The sequence below is a fragment of the Cyprinus carpio genome, chromosome A22 (genome assembly GCF_018340385.1).
Source record: "Cyprinus carpio isolate SPL01 chromosome A22, ASM1834038v1, whole genome shotgun sequence".
In the NCBI taxonomy this organism is placed as follows: domain Eukaryota; kingdom Metazoa; phylum Chordata; class Actinopteri; order Cypriniformes; family Cyprinidae; genus Cyprinus; species Cyprinus carpio.
In genome coordinates this window covers 896,295-916,687 of record NC_056593.1, presented here as the reverse complement: position 1 = coordinate 916,687, position 20,393 = coordinate 896,295, and the positions used below count along the sequence as shown (strand labels likewise).

The window sequence follows — 20,393 nt, the reverse complement described above, 5'->3', positions numbered from 1 at the left end:
CCCACCCCGCCCCCCGCCGCCAGTGAGCCCCCGTCAACCCACTCATCCCCCTCAGCCAATCACAGCCCGAGTCCGAGCCTGACTCCGCCCACTGCGCAGAGCCACAGCAGGACGGCTGGACACCTTCAAAACAAGAAAAGTTCATTTATAACTGAAAAAAAATAAATAATAATAAAATCATAAAGTGCTAATCATTTTACCTGTTCACCAATCGCGAGTTAGAAGACGCCTACAGGCCACGCCCCCTCGAGCGCACGTCACGCCGGCCGCGCGCAGCACTTCCTGTTTCCTCACAGCTGCAACAAAACATTATTAAATATTCAGGACAATATTCCAGACGCTTAACAATTCAGAACACGCGACATCCAAATACAAGGCTACTTATGAATAAAAACAGAGTAATACAGACAAATCGGATTTCACTCGTGATTATACCACAGTAATACCATGGTATTCTCTGAAGCGTCGTGTAAATACGCTGGTTTTTGGTTATGGTTATGATTCAGCGATCTGGTACTTTTTTAAAAGATGTCTCTATGACTGAAACATGAATACTAAATGACGCATACTGAATCTAAATATGTTAATTATGCATCATTATATTGCGACAGTAACTGATGAATCTGGTGTTAGGGGGCATTATTCCGGGCCGCACCTGGTCAGATGACGGTAAAGCGCAGGATAACGCTTTTAGTTGCTGGATAAAGTCGCGTTTCACACACGCACCACGCGTGTCTCCGTTCCGTTTTTTTCAAGCTCAGCGCGTCTAAAAAAAAAACACACTTGGAAAAATCTCCCTTTTTTTTCTTTTTTTTTGGGAAGAGAGAAAACGTGTCGAGGCAGACATCGTCCTTCAAGAGCCCGAGAGAAGCTCTGAGGAACTTCACGTCAGCTTTTCGGCGTTTTGTGTCGTTTAATCGTTGAGTTTAGCGTGTTTGGTGGAACGCTCGCCGCTGACGTCACGGCTGTGACCCCGCCCCCTCACCCTCATTCCACAATTATACGTTCTGAACTTCTGTAAGGACATCTTTATAAAACATACACGTGTTTCATATTTTTACTTAATTTATCCCAAATGCTGTATGTGATAGAAGGCTTAACGAATGCGACAGAAGTTTAAAATGTTTAGAATTTATATAAAATATATATATATTCCTCATATTTCCTCTTTCATTGTCAAGCATGTCTGTTAAATAATAATGGGTTAAGTACCTATTGTTCCTGAAAGTGATCTGAGTTCCCTCTCTCTATATTTGCACTTCAGACCGCAGATTCTGAACAGACTGTCTGAATAACTTCTGCCAAAATGTTTTTATGGCCACATTGTTCTTTTTTCCATAATGTGTCTGAGTGACGCAGAGGCTGTTTCCTGACTGACTGAGTCTGGGTGTGTTAGATGCTCTTTAAAAGACTCCAAAAGCTCATATTGTAGTATTCTCTGATAGTTAAAGTCATGGTAATACCTTATTATTTGTATTTCTTGTGTGACTGTAGTATGGTACACGAGTGTAACGTGACTCCGCTGCACATGTAAATCATGTTGTGTTTGTAAACTCCTGCAGATCTGCATCCCAACCGGTTCCAGACCGGTAACCATGGCGACCCGAGGCCACGCCTCCAGCCTCCTTATGAGCAACCACACCAAGCGCGGAGTGACCATGGCCAAGGTCACGCTGGAGAACTTCTACAGCAACCTCATAACACAACACGAGGAGAGGGAGATGAGGTAGAGGCACAATGACAAAGAGTGTTACGGCTTCACAAAGAGCTCGTTATTCTCCACAGCGGCCCAAAACATGCTGGAGTCACACTTAAGAGTGTGATATTAGAGAACCAGATCTCTGATCTGAAGTGTGCAGTGTGTGACGTCATTCCTCTGTGGTGAAACACTCTCTTCCTGTGTTGCTCGTTTACTCAGTGTTTATAAAGTAAGGTCTGCGTCTTGTGATTTGAAACATTCTGTTGACAGACAGCAAAAACTGGAGAAGGTGATGGATGAGGAAGGACTGCCTGATGAAGAGGTAACAAATACACACACCACACCAAGAACAGCAATCATAACTGTAACGTGCATAACGATAACTGTAATCATAACAATATCTGTACCGATAACTATAATGAAATAATGGTAATTATAACAATTACTGTAATCATAAACAATAAATTATAAATATATATATATATATATATATATATATATATATAATCTTAACAATATATATAACATTAACTGTAATAAACGCTAAATGATAACGAAAACTGTACTCACAACGATATCTATAATAGTAGCTATAACAAACTATAATTGTAACAAAATCTATAATGTTAACTATAATGATAACAGTAGCTGTAACGATAACTGTAATCATAACAATATGTTAATGTTATCTATAACAATAACTGTACTCTTAAGTAGAACGATCATGATAACTACAAATGTAATCATAACAGTATTCATAACAATAAACTAGAAAGTGTAAATATTAACTCATCATAATGAGAACAGTAACTTAAATGATAACGATAACTGTAATCATAACAATATCTATAACAGTAGCTATAACGAACTATAATCATAACAGTAGCTTTAATGATATCTGTATTCATCTGCAATATCTATAACAGTAGCTATAATGAACTACAATCATAACAAAATCTGAAATGATAACTATAATGGCAACAGTAGCTATAATGATAACTGTAATCATAACAATATCTGTACCGATAATTATAACCATAAAAGTAACTATAAGTGTAATCATAAGTTTACGATAAATGATAATGCTGATTATAATAATGATAACTGTAATCATAACAATATCTGTACCGATAATTATAACCATAAAAGTAACTATAAGTGTAATCATAAGTTTACAATAAATGATAATGCTGATTATAATAATGATAACTGTAATCATAACAATATCTGTACCGATAAGTATAACCATAAAAGTTACTATAAGTGCAATCATAAGTTTACAATAAATGATAATGCTGATTATAATAATGATAACTAATCATAACGATATCTATAAAAATAATTATAATGACAATGGTAGCTATAACAATAACTGTAATCATAACAATATCTGTACCGATAACTATAATGAAATGACGGTAATTATAACAATTACAATTACTTAATCATAACAATAAATTATAATTATATATATATATATATATATCTATATATATATATATAGATATATATATAAATCTTAACAATATGTATAACATTAACTGTAATAATGCTAAATGATAACGATAACTGTAATCACAACGATATCTATAATAGTAGCTATAAAAAACTATAACCGTAACAAAATCTATAATGTTAAATATAATGATAACAATATCTGTACTGATAACTATAATGAAATAATGGTATATATAACAATTACTGTAATCATAACTATATCTATAACCAGTAGCTATAATGAACTATAATTATAAAATCTATAATGATTACTATAATGATAACAGTAGCTGTAATGATAACTGTAATCGTAACAATATCTGTACCGATAATTATAACAATAACAATATAACAATTATAATAACAATTAAAACAATAAAAAAAACAATTATAACAATAAAAACAGTTATAACAGTAACTATAACTGTAATCATAAGTATAACAATAAATGATAATGCTAACTATAATAATAATGATAACTGTAATCATAACAATATCTGTAATGATAACTATAATGAAATGACGGTAATTGTAATGATAATTGTAATCATAACAATAGGTATAACTGTAATCTTAAGTATAATGATAAATGATAATGCTAACTATTAAAATGATGATAACTGTAATCATAACGATATCTATAACAATAACTAGAATAACATTAACTATAACAATAACTGTAATCATAATGAGAACAGTAACCTAAATGATAACAATAACTGTAAACATAACAATATCTGTACCGATAACTATAATGAAATAACGGGTAATTATAAAATATAACTGTAATCATAACAAATAAATTATAATGATATATATATATATATAATTATATATATATATATATATAGATATATATAATATATAATCACAACAGTATGTATTTTTACATTAATGTTAATGAACGCTAAACGATAACTGTAATCATAATAATATCTCATAACTATAACAATAGGTTAAATGGAAACAATAACTGTAATGATAATGATATCTATAATGATTACTATAATCATAATTATAACCATAATTACTATAATGCAAAATATAACGATAACTATATTGGATTGTCAATGTTCTTATCGTTCATCAGCTGGAAAACCCCCCCAGCTCTGAACCTGATAGTTGTGATGTGGACTTTGCTCTTCTTTTTATCGACTTATCTTAGTTATCATTACAGTTATGGTGTGAATGTGCCTTTACACTCATTTGTATATGAATGTACAAATATCGGCATATACATGAATGTTGCGTTCCAGAAGCGCATGCGCCGCTCCCAACACGCTCGTAAGGAGACCGAGTTCCTGCGGCTGAAGAGAACCAGACTGGGTCTGGAAGACTTCGAGTCGCTGAAGGTGATTGGACGAGGAGCATTTGGGGAGGTGATTATGATAATGAGCGCTGATGACACACTGATGAATATGTGTGTGTGTGTGTGTGTGTAATAGAGTACATAAATGTGTTTCTGCTGTCTGCAGGTGCGTTTGGTTCAGAAGAAAGACACGGGACACGTTTACGCCATGAAGATCCTTCGCAAAGCCGACATGCTGCAGAAAGAGCAGGTGACGCTTAACGGATCGAATGATCACAAGCTTCTCTAGACCACAAGTAAAATAATGATAGTGCTAATGGAAAGAAATATTAACACACAGAAGTATGTTAAATAATGAATTTTATTGTTTATTTAATTTTATTTTGTGATTTTTGTGTTGTTTTATTAGGTTGTTTGCTGTTATTTTATTTTTTAAATACTTTTGTTAAAAATATTCTTTTTTCATTTTATTTTATGTATTTTATTTTGTTTAATGTCATTGTGTTATTTTTGTTTTATCTTATTTATTTTATTTTGTAATTTTTTTTTGTTGTATAATTATATTTTGTTTTGTAATAGTTTTTTTATTTTATCTAATTTTCATTTTCATTTGTGTTATCTTTTAATTTATGTTCTATTTTATCATTTTATTTGGTTATTTGATGTTATCACATTTAATTTAATTTAATTTAATTTAATTTAATTTAATTTAATTTAATTTAATTTAATTTAATTATTTTAGGTTATTTTATGTCATTTTTGTGGTTTTATCTAATTTTATTTTGTTGTTTTTATATTTTGTTATTTTTATATTTTATAATATGTATTTTACTTTTTGTCATTTTATGTCATTTCTGTCATTTTGTATTTATGTTATTTTATTTTTTAAATGTTTTAATTTGTTTAATTATTTTATGTCATTTTATTGCGTCATTTTAATTTTTTATTTATTTATTTTTATTTTTTTGTCACACTTTATTATTAAATGTATTTATGTTTAATTCATATTTTATGTTGTTATTTAATTTATTTAAATTTTCTGCCTCAGGTGGGTCATATCCGGGCGGAGCGGGACATCTTGGTTCAGGCAGACAGTCTGTGGGTGGTGAAAATGTTCTACAGTTTTCAGGACAAACTGAATCTTTACTTACTCATGGAGTTCCTACCCGGAGGTGAGAGTGTGTGATCAACTTCTTCATTTTGTACTTAAGTAGATTTCATATGTGTCTTCATGCACACTTTACTTCATTTTGTTTTGAAACATTTCTTCAGAAGCAATTCATTAGAAAAGAACTGACTCACAAGAACAATTTGAGTTGATTCTTTTCAGTGAATCAGTGAATCAAGAATCCAGATCCCTCCCTGTGCTTCTGATGCTCCAGCACATGAAACATCTCTTGTGTTCTCCAGGAGACATGATGACCCTACTGATGAAGAAGGACACGCTGACGGAGGAGGAGACGCAGTTCTACGTAGCCGAGACAGTTCTGGCCATCGACTTCATCCATCAGCTGGGCTTCATTCACCGAGACATCAAACCAGACAACCTGCTGCTGGACTCCAAGGTCAAACACCCTGGCAGGAACAGGAAGTGACTCAATAACACACTTCCTGTGCCCTCTTCTGCTTCTTTACAGCACTTCTCTGTCAGCGAGAGCTGAGTTTGTGTTTGTTTGTGTTTCAGGGTCACGTCAAGCTGTCTGATTACGGCTTGTGTACGGGACTCAAAAAGGCGCATCGGACCGAGTTTTACCGTAACCTGAAGCACAGCCAATCAAACGACCTCAGTGAGTGAACAAAGCTTCAGGCTAATCGGAATTCTCTTTTTGAATTTCCGTGTCGGACTTCCAAACAGCGCAAACTCCCATCGACTTCCATTCAGGGGGTGAAAACTTTTACACGACAACTCCTTTAGAGCAAAGCCTATCGATAACATGCTAAAACATGCTAGCAGTGTGTTAGCAAACATGTTAAATCATGCTAGAAACATGCTAGCAAAGTATTAATTCATGTTAGCCATGTGTTAAATATCTTAGCAACACGCTAATCATGAAAGCATTGTCTTACAACATCCAATCAACCAGATAATTCATGTACTAACATGATAACGACATTCTGATCCATGCTAGCCTAGTGTTAAAACATGCTAAACATGTAAGAAACATGTTAGCCATGTGTTTAAATCCACGTAGCATACTTTTTAAAACATGATAGCAACATGCTAGACATGTTAGCACATGCTAATTTATGCTAGCATAGTGTTAAAGCATGCTAGCAACATGTTAAACATGCTAAAGATATGCTAGCAACATGTTAATTCAAGCATATTGCTAGCAGCATGATATTTCATGCTAGTAACATTAAACATATTAGAAACATGTTAGCAACATGTTAATGTGTTAAATATGCTGGCCATGTGTAAAACATTTTAGATACATGCTAGCACATTCTTGTTTGCATAATGTTAAAACATGTCAGCAACATGTTAAACTCGTTAACGTCATGGGAATTCAAGCTAACCTGTGCTTAATCATGTAAGCAACATACTAATTCATGTTAGCATAGTGTTCAAACATGCTAGCACCATGTTAAACATGCCAGAGACATGTTAGCAACATGTTAGTTTATACTAGCATAGTGTTAAAACCTGTTAACGTAATGCTAATTCATGGTAGTAACATGTCAAACATGATAGACTTATGTTAGCAACATGCTAGTTCATGTTAACCATGTTGTAAAAAATGTTGAAAACATGTTAACAACATGATAGACATGTTAGAAACATGTTAACAACATGCTACATGCTAGTAATGTGGTAAAATGTTAGAAAACCTGTTAACAACATAATTAAAACTAGCAACATGTGTGCCATGTGCTGAACCAGGTTAGAAACATGAAAACATAGTTTGAAAACATGATAGCAATATGTTAAACATGTTAAAAACATGCTAGCCACAAACTAATCCTTATTAGCATATTGTTAAAACATGCTAGTGCCCTGTTAAACAGGTTATAGACATGTTAGCAAACATGCCTGTTCATACTAGCATAGTGTTAAAACCTATTAACAACATGCTAACTCATACTAGCAACGTTAAACATGGTAGAAAATGTGTTAGCAACATGCTAGTTCATGTTAACCATGTGGTAAAACATGTTGAAAACCTGTTAACAACATGATAGACATGTTAGAAACATGTTAACAACATGCTACATGCTTACCATGTGGTAAAATGTTAGAAAACCTGTCAACAACATGCTAACTCATACTAGCAAAATGTTAAACATGGTAGAAATGTTAACAACATGCTAATTCACGTTAGCCAAAACCAAAAAAAAACATAAAACCATATAACAACATGATAAACATGTTAAAAAACATGTTAGCAACATGCTACATGCTAGCCATGTGGTAAAATGTTAGAAAACCAGTTAACAACATGCTAGCATAGTGTTAAAACGTGCTATTCCATGCTAACAACATGCTTAAAGGTGGTAACAATGTGCTAAATCATGTTAGTTATTGACTTTCTCTGAGTAAAACCTTCAAACTTCAAGTTTAAATGTTCAGACCTGGCTTTGTCAAGCCAACAGAGTTTACTAGTTAATATTCATGTTCATATTTGAGTGTTCAGTATTTTATGAGTAATTTGCGCGTGTTTCTCATAGCGTTTCAGCACATGAACTCCAAGAGGAAGGCCGAGACGTGGAAGAGAAACCGGAGGCAGCTGGTCAGTGTTAGCGACAGCTTTATTAGCCCGTTCAACCCAAACAGGAAGTGATGCGTTATGTTGCTCCGCCTCTTTCAGGCCTTCTCCACGGTGGGAACGCCGGACTACATCGCGCCGGAGGTCTTCATGCAGACCGGATACAACAAGCTCTGCGATTGGTGGAGTCTGGGCGTCATCATGTACGAGATGCTGATTGGTAAGAAGAGAAATTTATACTCGTTCAGAATCAGTTTAAAGGGGTCATATGACATTCTGAAAAGTGAGGTGTGCTCTGATTGGCCAGCTATCCAGTGCATTGTGATTGGCTGAATTCCTCAAGCGTCCCTCACCACACTGTGACCTCTTAACATACTGTGATGTGTGTCTCAGCAGCACGAGACTCAGTCCAGCTGCTCTGCTCGAGCACATCCCATCATCAGTTCTCTTTCAGCAATTCAGTCTGTGTACTGTTAGGAGTAACTGAATAACTTGGGATACTGGTTTATTTCGTGTCAGAGGGAGTGAAAGGCACGTTTATAAACCGAATAACTTAAATAATTTGTGGATTAGTGTGTACTGGAGACGTGAACCGTTTTCAAACGATTCAGATAGATTTGATGAACTGGTTCGATTGGTTCACTAAGAAGATCCGGTTAAATAGAAGATTCGTTTGCGATCCGAACATCACTAGACGAGACAAAACCAATAAAACCCATTACAAACGAGGCATCTGTTGCATCCAGTGGGGACTTAATTACTGATTGTAATGAATTATACTGTGTTTTTACGCATTGTGTTGCGTAAACATAAAACCATGTCTGTATTTGTGATCTGAAAAACGACAAACAAGCTCTACTCTACACTGCTCAAAACTCGAGTTTGAATCATCATTGTCAAATTATTTAAATATAAAAAACGTACTTACAGGCTGTGAGTCAGAAGCGCCAGACTGTCCTTGAGAAAGTCTGAACTGCCCAACTTTATAGAAACAGCCGTTGTGCCACTGACGCATTGTAGGCTACTGATTCTGGAAACAGTCCTCATCCTCCATAAAATGTGCTGCACACATCTGAATATTTGGGTTGGACTGTTAAAAATTAAATTAAATTTATGCATTTAGCAGACGCTTTTATCCAAAGCGACTTACAGTGCATTCAGGCTATCAACTTTTATCTATCATGTGTTCCCGGGGAATCGAACCCCCAACCTTGCGCTTGTTAACGCAATGCTCTACCACTTGAGCTACAGGAACACATTCCAGACTGTTCTGGAACAGTGTTGAAATACAACTTAACTATTAATACCAAAGAAAGTGTTTCGCTTTCACGACAAAAAAAAACTACCATACATAAAAAAAAATTAATTATTTTATTTTTTTTTTTTTTTGTGTTTTTTTTATATGTGTATAGGCTACCCTCCGTTCTGCTCCGAGACTCCTCAGGAGACGTATAAGAAGGTGATGAGCTGGAAGGAGACGCTGGTGTTTCCTCCTGAGGTGCCGATCTCGGAGCGAGCGAAAGCTCTGATCCTGCGCTTCTGCTGCGAGGCTGACCATCGCATCGGAGCCGCCGGCGTCGACGACATCAAGAGGAACGGCTTCTTCGAGGGCGTCGACTACGATCACATCAGGTCTGAGTGTGTGACGCGTGTGTTTGATCGTAAACGATCTGATCTGACGATGATTCTGCTCTCGTTCACAGAGAGAGACCCGCTGCGATCCCCATCGAGATCAAGAGCATCGACGACACGTCCAACTTCGACGAGTTCCCCGAGTCCGACATCCTGCAGCCCTCCAGTAAGACTCTTTTAGAAGGTCGACAGTTTAAAAAAAAAAAAAAAAAATTAATTTATTAAATTACATCAAAGTCCATTTAAGACAAGTGAAGTCGAGTGACACGTCTTAAGTATTCTATAGTCTTTGATTACAGCAAGAAGGAAAACATTTAAATTTATTCAAAAAATTAAATATTTCAAAATAAATTACATAAAGAAAAAAAAAAATTAATAATTAAATGTAATGTTTCAAAATAAATTACATCAAAAAAAAAAAATTAATAATTAAATTTAATGTTTCATAATAAATTACATCAAGAAAAAAAAATGAATAATTACATTTAAAGTTTCAAAGTAAATTACATAAAGAAGGACAAATGTTAATGAATTATTAAAGTAAATTAAATTAATGCTTCAAAATAAATTGCATCGAGAAAGAAAATGTTGATTTTTTCCATTTAATGTTTATTAAAAAAAAGAGTTTGAGTAAAAACAAATCTGTCATTACAAACAACAAATGGTTTATTATCTTAAGATAATAAAATATTAAATTATATCAAGAAGAAAAAAATTTCTTAAAGTACATTAATGCTTCATAATAAATCACATTTAAAATGACGAATGAAATAATAAGTTAAATTAATTCTTCAAACTAAATTACAACGAGAAGTGTAAATGTAATATGTTATTTATATATAAGTAAATTAATCAATTTATATTAATGCTTAAAAATAAACTACATCAAGGACAAATGTAATAATATTTAAATTTAATTAATTCTTTAAAATAAATTACACCAGGAATAATTTTTTTTTTTTTATAAATTATTAAAGTAATATAATTAAATTAAGTGAATGCTTCAAAATAAATTTACACCAAAAAGGAAAATTTTTAATTTTAAATGTTTATATTTAAAAAAAGGAAGGAATTGAACTAGAAACATTATAAAAAGTTATTGTTTTATATGTGCATTATAACAAATCAGTTGTTACTTTGAGTCTTTAATAGTATAGTAGAGTAACTGACAGGTTATAGTTTTCAGACAGGTTTTATTTCCTGATGCACCTGATGAGATGATGTGACTCTGAACCGAATCGAATCGTGTCTGAACTGTGTTTGGTGTTTTGTGGAGGTCCGGCGGTGGCCAGCAACCATCACCCGGAGTCAGACTTCAAGAACAAGGACTGGGTCTTCATCAACTACACCTACAAGCGCTTCGAGGGCCTGACGGCACGAGGAGCCATCCCCGCCTACATGAAGAGCGGCAAGCGATAGAGAAAAACCCTCTCTTACTGCCAAATACACTATCCAGTCTTCCGCAGACACACACTTTGCAGCGTTTTCTCTTTCCACCCACGCTTGAAGATCATCGGAGCGGAGGTCTCATGCTGGAAATCTTCTGAAAAGCGTTTGTGGACAAGCTCTAATACCAAAAGACGCACACTTCTCTATAAATGATAGCTCTTCTCAAGATGTTTAAAGCTTTATATGTATAAATATATTGTGCCTTATGTGATTTTTTGGGCTAGAAAGCCTCACTTTTTCCCCTCATGTTTATTTGCGGAGACAATCGTGTTTATTTTTGATTATAATGACAAACTATGGGTGCCGCCCCCATAGATGCAGTTAGTGTTTGAATGTGTGTGTGCAGCTTTCTGACTCTCGTCTTTAGATTTGACTGTCAAAGGTACGATCGGAGGGTCGTTCAGTGCTGAAAGTCTGCTTTATTTTGGGTACGATCGAATAAACACCACGGGTTCTGAAGCTTTCAATTCAATCCTAGTTTCACATTAAAGACTCTTTTCTCATTTAGCATGCAGTGCATCATGAATATTTTTGTATTGATATTTAACCGTGAGCTGTTTTTTTTAATGTGTTTATATCCTTGTCATCTTCTGTTCATTTCCAGAAGTGCATTTAAAGTTTATAAATATATGCATTAAAAATGTTACATGCTTTTTAATTCATTTACAGAATAAAATGAACAAAGATACAAAAACTAGTGATTAATGTCTGTCACTATACCAGTCAAAAAAAATTTTTTTTTTTAATTTTTGAAAAACATTTCTGAAGATCATGTGACACTGAAGACTGGAGTAATGATGCAGAAAATCACAGAAATAAATTACAGTTTAACACATATTAACATAGAAATCAGCTGTTTTAAACTGAAATAAATAAAATATATATAAAAAAAATAAAAAATAATTTGATAAAATAAATGCAGCCTTGTTGAACTGAAGAACAATACACACACACGCACAAAACATCTAAATTATTTCAAACTTTTGCAGATGCTTTTATTCAAAAACACAAGAAAATCCTTAAAAAGAGTTTTATAAGTGATATTTACACTATTCTACTCTGTCTTCTACACATCATCTTCATATTCCTTGACACTAGAGGGCGCCAACAAACAGAAAATCCTCACTAAACTGATGCATGATATCTTTAATAATCTAAAGCCCTTAAAAAGTGATTAAGTTTTTTGATTGAGCAAATATCGTTTATCTAATGTCTGGTGCAGTGCAGTAATCTTGCTCAAGGACACAAAGGTGAAAAGATCTCAAGTACTTTTAAAGTTCAAAGGTCATCTATCCATGAGACTGAACCGATATGAGTCAATATGACGTGTGTATATGAATATGAAATAAGTGGCTGAATATTAGTGAGCGAATAATTATGTCATCATGATTATGAATGAGTTAAATGATTATCCAGTGTTCCAGCTCCATCAGTCATTGGTCGAGACCGGGAGGGGCGGGGCCGTTCAGCCGATCTAACTCGTCGACCTGTGGAGTGGGCGTGGCCCGAATAGGCTCCTCCCCCATGATGGCGACGAGGTTGGGGACGCACTGGAAGTCCACGTGTCTGCTCTTCCCTTCCTCTTTTCTCCCAGGACAGCTGGATGAAGGGTCGCTGGACGTAGCTGTAGATGACCTCAGATTTCCCACCTGGACGCCGCTTCACCTTCTCCTTACAGAGACGCACAATAGAGTCAGGGTGGGCTCTGGAATTAAAGCAAATAAAAAAAAAATGTCCGTTTTAACCATAACTTAAACCTTTAAAGTGTTGGTTGTTAATCAAAGGAAAATGCTTTTGTTTTAACCATCAGTCAGCAATTATGCTTAACAGTGGAATTTGGTGGTGGAAAAACTACATTACCCATAATGCAGTGCAGAAAATTCCACCGCTTAGAGAGTTGGGGCAGCAAATTACAAAGCTTTTAAGCTCCGCCCACTCCCATGAAGCCCTTTTGCAACCCTACTCAAATACATATATGTGTGCATATTTTGCATTAAAACATAAAATATATTGGTTTTCTAGATGCAATCAACAACTTTAAATGAATAGTTTCATATTTCTCTGTCATTTTTAATGCGATTATAACATTTGCAACGCTTAATGTGATTGTAGTTCTTTTCCCTCATTAGGTTTGCAGCCTTGTACCTTTGTTTTTGTCCAATTTTCAGATATTTTTCTTCTTCAAATAAAAGTTTTTAATGTTGTTGTTCTCTTCGTAGCTGTTTTGGTTTGCTTCATGGCATATAAAATGTTTAACAAAAATATCGTAAAAAAATGGAAAAAGTGGGCAGGACTAATGCACTCCGTTAGGTTTTGTTGTGCGTTTGAGCGTATCGTATCTCTCAAGGTTCGAGTCTGTGTGTATGTTTACCCCTCGACCTTCTTCATCAGGTAGAAATGTAGCACTGCATCAGTGTCTCAGCAATGGATGCTCTGCAGTGAATGGGTGCCGTCAGAATGAGAGTCCAAACAGCTGATAAAAACATCACAATAATCCACAAGTAATCCACAGCACTCCAGTCCATCAGTTAACATCTGGAGAAGACAAAAGATGAAAAATCCAACATTAAGACGTTAACTGATGGACTGGAATCTGAAAATCAGAATGGACCCTATTTAACTTCTGAATCTTTGTCATAATTACAAAGAAACTAAATCGGCGAAAAAAATGAAGTAAAAACTTCATTTTTTCACGTTATTTCTCATTTAAAATCAGCCTGCAATCAAAATGGACTCTGTTTACCTTTATTTTAATGCTTTATCTTTGTCTTCTTCATAACTGCAAAGAAAAAAGTTATTTCACTATATGCAATAACTTGCAAAAGTGTTATTTTAATGTTGTTTTTCATTTATTATCAACTTAAAATCGTGAAAGGATCCACATGGTTTCCACACAAGCCACGTGCTTGCTGATTTCAGATCGATTTAAACGAGGTGTAGAAAATAAACATTTAAAAACTGCTTAAGAACTCACCACTCTCCACAACTGGCATGTCTCCCTTTTTTAACACACCTGATTCAGATCATCAGTTCAGTAGGAGAGACTCCATGAACTGAACTGTGTGTGTGTGTGTCAGATAAGAGAGACCCCAGGGGAGGGGCCCCAGGACCAGGATTGAAAACCACTGGTCTACAGGTATTGAGGGATTGATATTTTGTGGGAGTGAGGAGCATATGAGGGTGTGGTCTGTAGGTTAATGTGTGTCTTGGTGGATTCTACTGGAATTGATGAGGTGTTTATGTACTATGTGAGTAAATGAGGGTGTGGTCTGTAGGTTGGGGGTGTGTCTTAAGGTGGAGTCTACAGGTATTGGTGAAGTGTTTATATAAGGTGTGATCAACTTGAAGCGGCGCTGTGCAGAGTGATCAGTGTTTGGCATCAAAATACTGCAAGAGTGATTCGAAAGCATGCAGATATGTTGAGGTAGTGCATCGAGGTGTGATCCCTAGGTAAGGAGGTGTGTCTTAAGGCTGAGTCTACAGGTATTGGAGAGGAGTTTATAGGTTGAGGAGTGTATGAGGGTGTGGTCTATAGGTTGGGGGTGTGTCTTAAGGCGGAGTTTACAGGTATTGGTACGGCTTTATATGTTGAGGGAGTGTATGAGGTCAAAGTCAGTAATTTAAGATGTTTTGTTTTATTTTTTTTAGCATGTCACAGAATGTAACAAATAGTCTAATTTGTGTTTGTTTTTATTGTTGGAGATTGAAGTTGCTTAATGCTAATGCTTAACTGAAGCATAAACATGAACTCCTTTAAAAATTGCTGATCTATAAAAGTTTTACAATTTTAATGCAGGAAAACAACTTTATTTGTAATTTAATTTGATTTAATTGATTTCTAAATTATTAGAAATATTAACTATTTTTATTTCTAATTATTATTTTAATAAATTATTATTCATTTTGTATTATAATAAAAGTATGATTTTTAAAAAATAAATTAATACTTTTATTAATCAAGGGCACATTAAATTTATCAATAAAAGTGACAGTAAAGACATTTATGTTACAAAAGATTTCTACTTAAAAAATGTTGTTCTTTCGAGCTTTACTGCCTAAAGAATCCTGAAAAAATTAAACATATCACAGTTTCCTCAAAACTGTAAGTACATCTGTTTCCAACACTGATAATAAGAAATGAACCACAAATTTGTTTATCAGCAAATCAAATATTCTATAGATACATTTTATATTTGTTATTGTAATTAAAAGCATATTTTCTGATTTGTTAAAGGATACTTCCACTCTACGATGTTGTCGCAGGCCTTGTGGAAAGGGTTCTTCAGCATGAGGAAGAGGAGGGATCGTGCGGGCTGGAGCTTCTTGAGTTTCTCTCTCTGCTTCCTCTTGAGCCTCTCCTCATCCATGATGAAAGAGCTCATTGGTACTTCACCGCTACCGCCGTGATTCAATCAGAAACAATGCAGGAGGCGCAGGAATGCTGGAGATCAGGTACTCGGGTCAATAGTTCAGGATCATCCTGTGGCTGAAAAATGAACGTGTCCCCACCATCCACTCTTTCATCTGTCTCTTTGTCTGTCTGTCCCTCAATCTATCTCTCTCACATTGGTTAGTACTGCAGCTGTCTGACTTAAAAAATAAATATAGACAATGGTTGTCACTCAGTTGAAGTGTGTGTGTCAGGGAACAACTGAGCATGACATAGTCGTGGTCACAGAGACATCGATATAGAGGCAGGACATTCACAGTGAAAACTTTGGAGTGTTCTCATTGGCTTGTTCTGTTTGGGCTTTGTGACATCACTGAGTTGCCAAACCTATCAACTCACAGATGACTCATTGTGATTTCTACATGGTTTATGAGCAATAATTACTTTTATTAATTATTATTATTATTTATAAATTTGTTTTGTTTATTTGTGTTGTAAAAATGATCGATAAGTTATGGCAAAATTAATTTTATTTAACATTTAGGGGACTCAACTACAAATGATTAAAAAAATGGGTTGAAATGATTTGTACAACCAATTTGATTAAACTTAAATATTTAAAGGCCACAACTGTTTATGAACATCACTTAAAAAAACACAGAAACAAGATGACTAACAACTATGTATGTCTGAGTAAAAACAGCCCCATTCCCAGTATAATTTAAGATTTATTTGAATAAAAAAGTGTAAAAATCACAGTTCACATGAGAATTCAAGAGCAGAAACAGGGTGTCGTGTTGATTTCAAGGCTTTTTTTTGGGCGTCATGACACCTGTGCCCTCATGTCCCAGTCTGAAAACACACTACGTCACGCTAGCCACTCTTGTGCCACATTCAGCTCATTTCAGAAGATTTCATTACTTTATTGAACACCAAACATAAATAAATGTCTGTAATTATTTGCACATTTCCTGGATAGCTCTTTTGGAATTACAAATTGTGCTTTTGCGTCATTGAAACATATGCTATTCTCTGAGAATCACTCAGGGTTTGAGCATCGTTTTGGAGTAGCGGGATAAAAGTTATTTAAATGATGTTTCCTGTACGACTTTAACTCCCAACAGACTCCTCAGAAGACGATTCAGAAATGGAAAGCGGTGATGCTCCTCCGTTCTCCTCCGCCCTGCCCGCATTCTCCACCAGATCCTGCAGGTACTTGATGTAGCGTATGGCCGCGCGCAGCGTCTCCACTTTGCTCAGCCGTTTGTCCGTGGTGCCGTTGGGCAGGTGGTCGCGTAGTTTGGCATATCCCTGGTTCACGCATCTCACGCGCTGGCGTTCCCGCTCGTTTCGTTTCTGGATGAAGGCGGGCTCGAATGGACATTCGTAGACGCCGAAGCTGCCGTGGAACGGTGGCAGGTATGAGAGCAGTGATGCACTGCTACAGTAGGATCTATCATAGACTCGCTGATCAACATGGGTCGGGTATAAGAACAGTGGCAACGCAAGATCAGCACATACGTCATTCCCTCTGTAACCACCAGAGGGCGCACAATACCTGCTGCTCCTGGACAAATGACAGTGAGAGTCCTGGAGGGACGCGTCCATGTTGAGATGAGGCGTGCGAATCTGGGCTTCTATCGGAGTTGGTTCTGTTTGTTTGTTCGTAGACAAAAGCCACGCCCAAGGAAGTGTCTCTAAGACTGGCGGATCAACGTGTGTTTCCTGAGGTGAGGAAGCATCGTCCTCTTCCTCGTTTAAATCCCCGACGCTCAGAAAACAGCTTCTGCTGCTCTTTGAAAGCCCTGTGAAGGATTTCGAGAGAGACAGACGAGAGTTTAGAGCAGAAGACTTCAAACACACTCCAGATTAACATAATAACCATTTAGTCTTAGGTTCAAATACGTGGGATAAACCCAGGGACGGTCCTTGCAATTAACACGGATTTGACATAAAACACAGAGGAAAAGACCCAAAACATAGTCTGTGAATGCAAATGCCTGTTGCATTTCACTCAGTTAGAATCGACATGTTATCCAAATAATAACGCATTTAATTTATTGACAGAAATCCGAAGTTAAAAGAGGTTTGATACACCCACAGGTAAAGTATTTACTACGACCGCATGCTTGCATCAGTGTGTAGATAAAAGCGTGCGAGAGTGTGTCAGTAATCCGTCTCTAATTCACAACATTGTGTACAACACAAGAGTTACAGGAGGAAAGCAGACTGTGCTATACAACTGAGACAAGGAATCAGGTCTCTATCAGATCTAATCCCTCAATGTGTTTTCAATTTAAAGACATCTCTGCGCTTGTGCTTATTGGAGCTTGAGGCGAAGCATTAAATGATGTCTGATCTGTCTCTCAGTGGAAATCCCCTCAACTGTGAAGTGGTGTCAAATTGGACGTATTCTTGAGAAACAAATGGAAGCAGTGGAGAAATTATGAATGAAAACATGTTGAGGACTACCAAGAAAAACAATCTTGGTGTTCCTTTTGTGTAAATGCATACGGGTCATTATCAAATTAGCTGATGCAACTTTTGCAGATAATATATATAAAAAAAAGATGCTCAGTATTTCTGAATGTGCAGCAACAGTTAAAACATAATATTCTTCATTATTCAGACATTGATAAAAATTAAATAATGCAAATATAAATATTTAAAGGTAACAACTTAAATAATAAATACATTATTTTTAAATTAAGCAATCTTTTTTAAAACAAATTATTATAATAATTATTGTAAAAAAATATAGGCAGTTAAATGCAACAATTCAAATTGAATATAAACAGAAGCATATATTTTTTACATATATACATATATTTTTAATTTATAATATTACATTTTTGTGATCAACTCGATTTTAAAATGTATACAATTTTTGTTATATGCAAAGCAGTGTACACACACATTTATGCATATAATACACAAAAAACAACAATATATACAATATAAAAATTGTATAAAATAAATAATTCAATAAGCACAATAGCGGAGTGTGCAATATATTTTAATATAGTTTTATTATATTTTAAACTATTATATTTACATACTTTAAATCAAAGTTTAATGCAGTATTAAAGTAGTTTAGATATTTAGATACAGAATTAAAGAATCTTGTTTTGCACAAACATCTGTTAAATGCTTCATGCAGATTCATTCTTAAAAGATGGCTGACTTGATCTGTCATTGTTCAGGTTTAAATCTGATCAGCATAAACTAGTTTTAATTTATCACAGGCACAGTGAAACAAAAGTACCTGGTGTTGAGGAGACTGGACGTGTTTTACCTGAGAGGAAGAGGAGCTGGTTCTCCTGTCTGTGGATCTCCACACACACCTGAGTGATGTTACAGGTGAGCTCTCAGCGCTTTACCTGCCGCTGGCCCGCGTCCCGCCCCTCGTGTGTGTGTGTGTGTGTTTACACTCTGGCACAAACATTTCAAAGGCAGGATGAGTCTCAGGAAGTCGGCAGAGATGGATCTTTGTTTTGTGTTGGAGTCTGAAATTAGAGCGGGGTGCAGAAAGCTGCAGACGATTGTTTGCTGATCTCAGATCTGTCATCCAGACGCTGAAACATACACACGCTTATCCTGGAGCTTCACTTCACAGTACGGTCAGATTTACAGATGATGATGATGATGATGATGAGGGTTTCATATCCTCCGTGTCTTTAGGAGTGAAGCGCAGTGTAATGAGTGTGTGATTGCTGTGCTTCCTCTTCCTCTGTGCTCAAAACATTCATTTGACATAATAACCAAGCTTCAACAACGAACATCATTTGACATAAAAACAAAGTTTTAATCACACGCTTTCATATCTATTCTGATCTATTAATCTATCGATCTGATCTATTATCTATATCTTATCTATCTATCTATCTATCTATCTATCTGTCTGTCCGTCGTCCGTCCGTCGGCTTCTGTCTTTCTAATCTATCCACCCGTCTGTTCTATCTGTTTGTTTGTCTCTGTCCTGTTTATCTGTCTATCTATCTATCTATCTATCTATCTATCTATCTGTCTGTCCGTCCATCCGTGTGTCTATCTATCTATCCACATGTCTAGTCGATCTGTGTGGGTGTCTCTGTCTATATCTATAAATATCTATCTATCTATTCTATCTATCTATATCTATCTAGCTATCTGTCTGTCTGCGGGTCTTCGTCTGTCCGTAAGTCCGTCCGTCCGTCCGGGTCCGTTCCGGTCCGTCGTCGTCCGTAGTCCGTCTCTTCGTCTTTCATATCGATCCATCCTATCTGTCTATCTGTTTGTCTGTCTGTCTATCGTCGCTATTATCTATCGATCTATTTTATCTATCTATCTATCTATCTATCTGTCTAGACATCTACCAATCCATCTGTCTGTCTGTCTAGCATCGGGTCTGTCTATCTGTCTGTCTATCTGTGATGTCTGTCTATACATCTACCAATTACATCTGTCTGTCTATCTATCTATCTATCTATCTATCCTATCTCTATCTATCTATAGATCTGTCTACCTATGTCCATATTCCTGGTCTTATCTATCTATCCATCCGTCTGTCTCCCTCCCCCCCCTATCTTTCTATCTGTCGATCTGTCTATCTATGTCTATCTATGGTCTATCTATATCTATCTATCTATCTATCTATCTGTTCTATTCGTATCTATCTATCCGTAACATCCACTACCTTGTCTGTCTGTCGTTCCGTCGTCTTCTAATCTG

At 35.6% G+C, this 20,393-nt stretch overlaps 2 protein-coding genes across 2 annotated transcripts; one reads left to right on the top strand and one right to left on the bottom strand.

Annotated features, from left to right (window-relative positions):
- The first annotated feature begins 693 nt into the window (after positions 1–693).
- On the top strand, positions 694–11,542 carry LOC109095004 (serine/threonine-protein kinase 38-like). The gene is made up of 13 exons (XM_042711604.1): positions 694–1,017; positions 1,563–1,726; positions 1,970–2,021; positions 4,453–4,575; positions 4,672–4,755; positions 5,554–5,677; positions 5,916–6,070; positions 6,190–6,292; positions 8,175–8,236; positions 8,315–8,432; positions 9,625–9,844; positions 9,916–10,010; positions 11,121–11,542. Exons 2-13 carry the CDS (start codon positions 1,596–1,598, stop codon positions 11,261–11,263), a joined length of 1,410 nt encoding a protein of 469 aa, XP_042567538.1. The 5' UTR covers positions 694–1,017; positions 1,563–1,595; the 3' UTR covers positions 11,264–11,542.
- A 4,894-nt stretch (positions 11,543–16,436) lies between these two features.
- On the bottom strand, positions 16,437–17,482 carry LOC122134833 (achaete-scute homolog 5-like). The gene has a single exon (XM_042711617.1). The coding sequence runs from the start codon at positions 17,289–17,291 to the stop codon at positions 16,794–16,796; it is 498 nt and encodes a 165-aa protein (XP_042567551.1). The 5' UTR covers positions 17,292–17,482; the 3' UTR covers positions 16,437–16,793.
- Between the last annotated feature and the right edge of the window lie 2,911 nt (positions 17,483–20,393).

Excerpts from the sequence above, each read along its gene's own strand:
- LOC122134833 (XM_042711617.1), bottom strand. The coding sequence starts at position 17,291 with ATGGACGCGTCCCTCCAGGACTCTCACTGTCATTTGTCCAGGAGCAGC.
- LOC109095004 (XM_042711604.1), top strand. The coding sequence starts at position 1,596 with ATGGCGACCCGAGGCCACGCCTCCAGCCTCCTTATGAGCAACCACACC. Across the intron at positions 2,022-4,452 it reads AAGGACTGCCTGATGAAGAG|AAGCGCATGCGCCGCTCCCA; the intron begins GTAACAAATACA and ends GTTGCGTTCCAG. Across the intron at positions 9,845-9,915 it reads GTCGACTACGATCACATCAG|AGAGAGACCCGCTGCGATCC; the intron begins GTCTGAGTGTGT and ends TCTCGTTCACAG.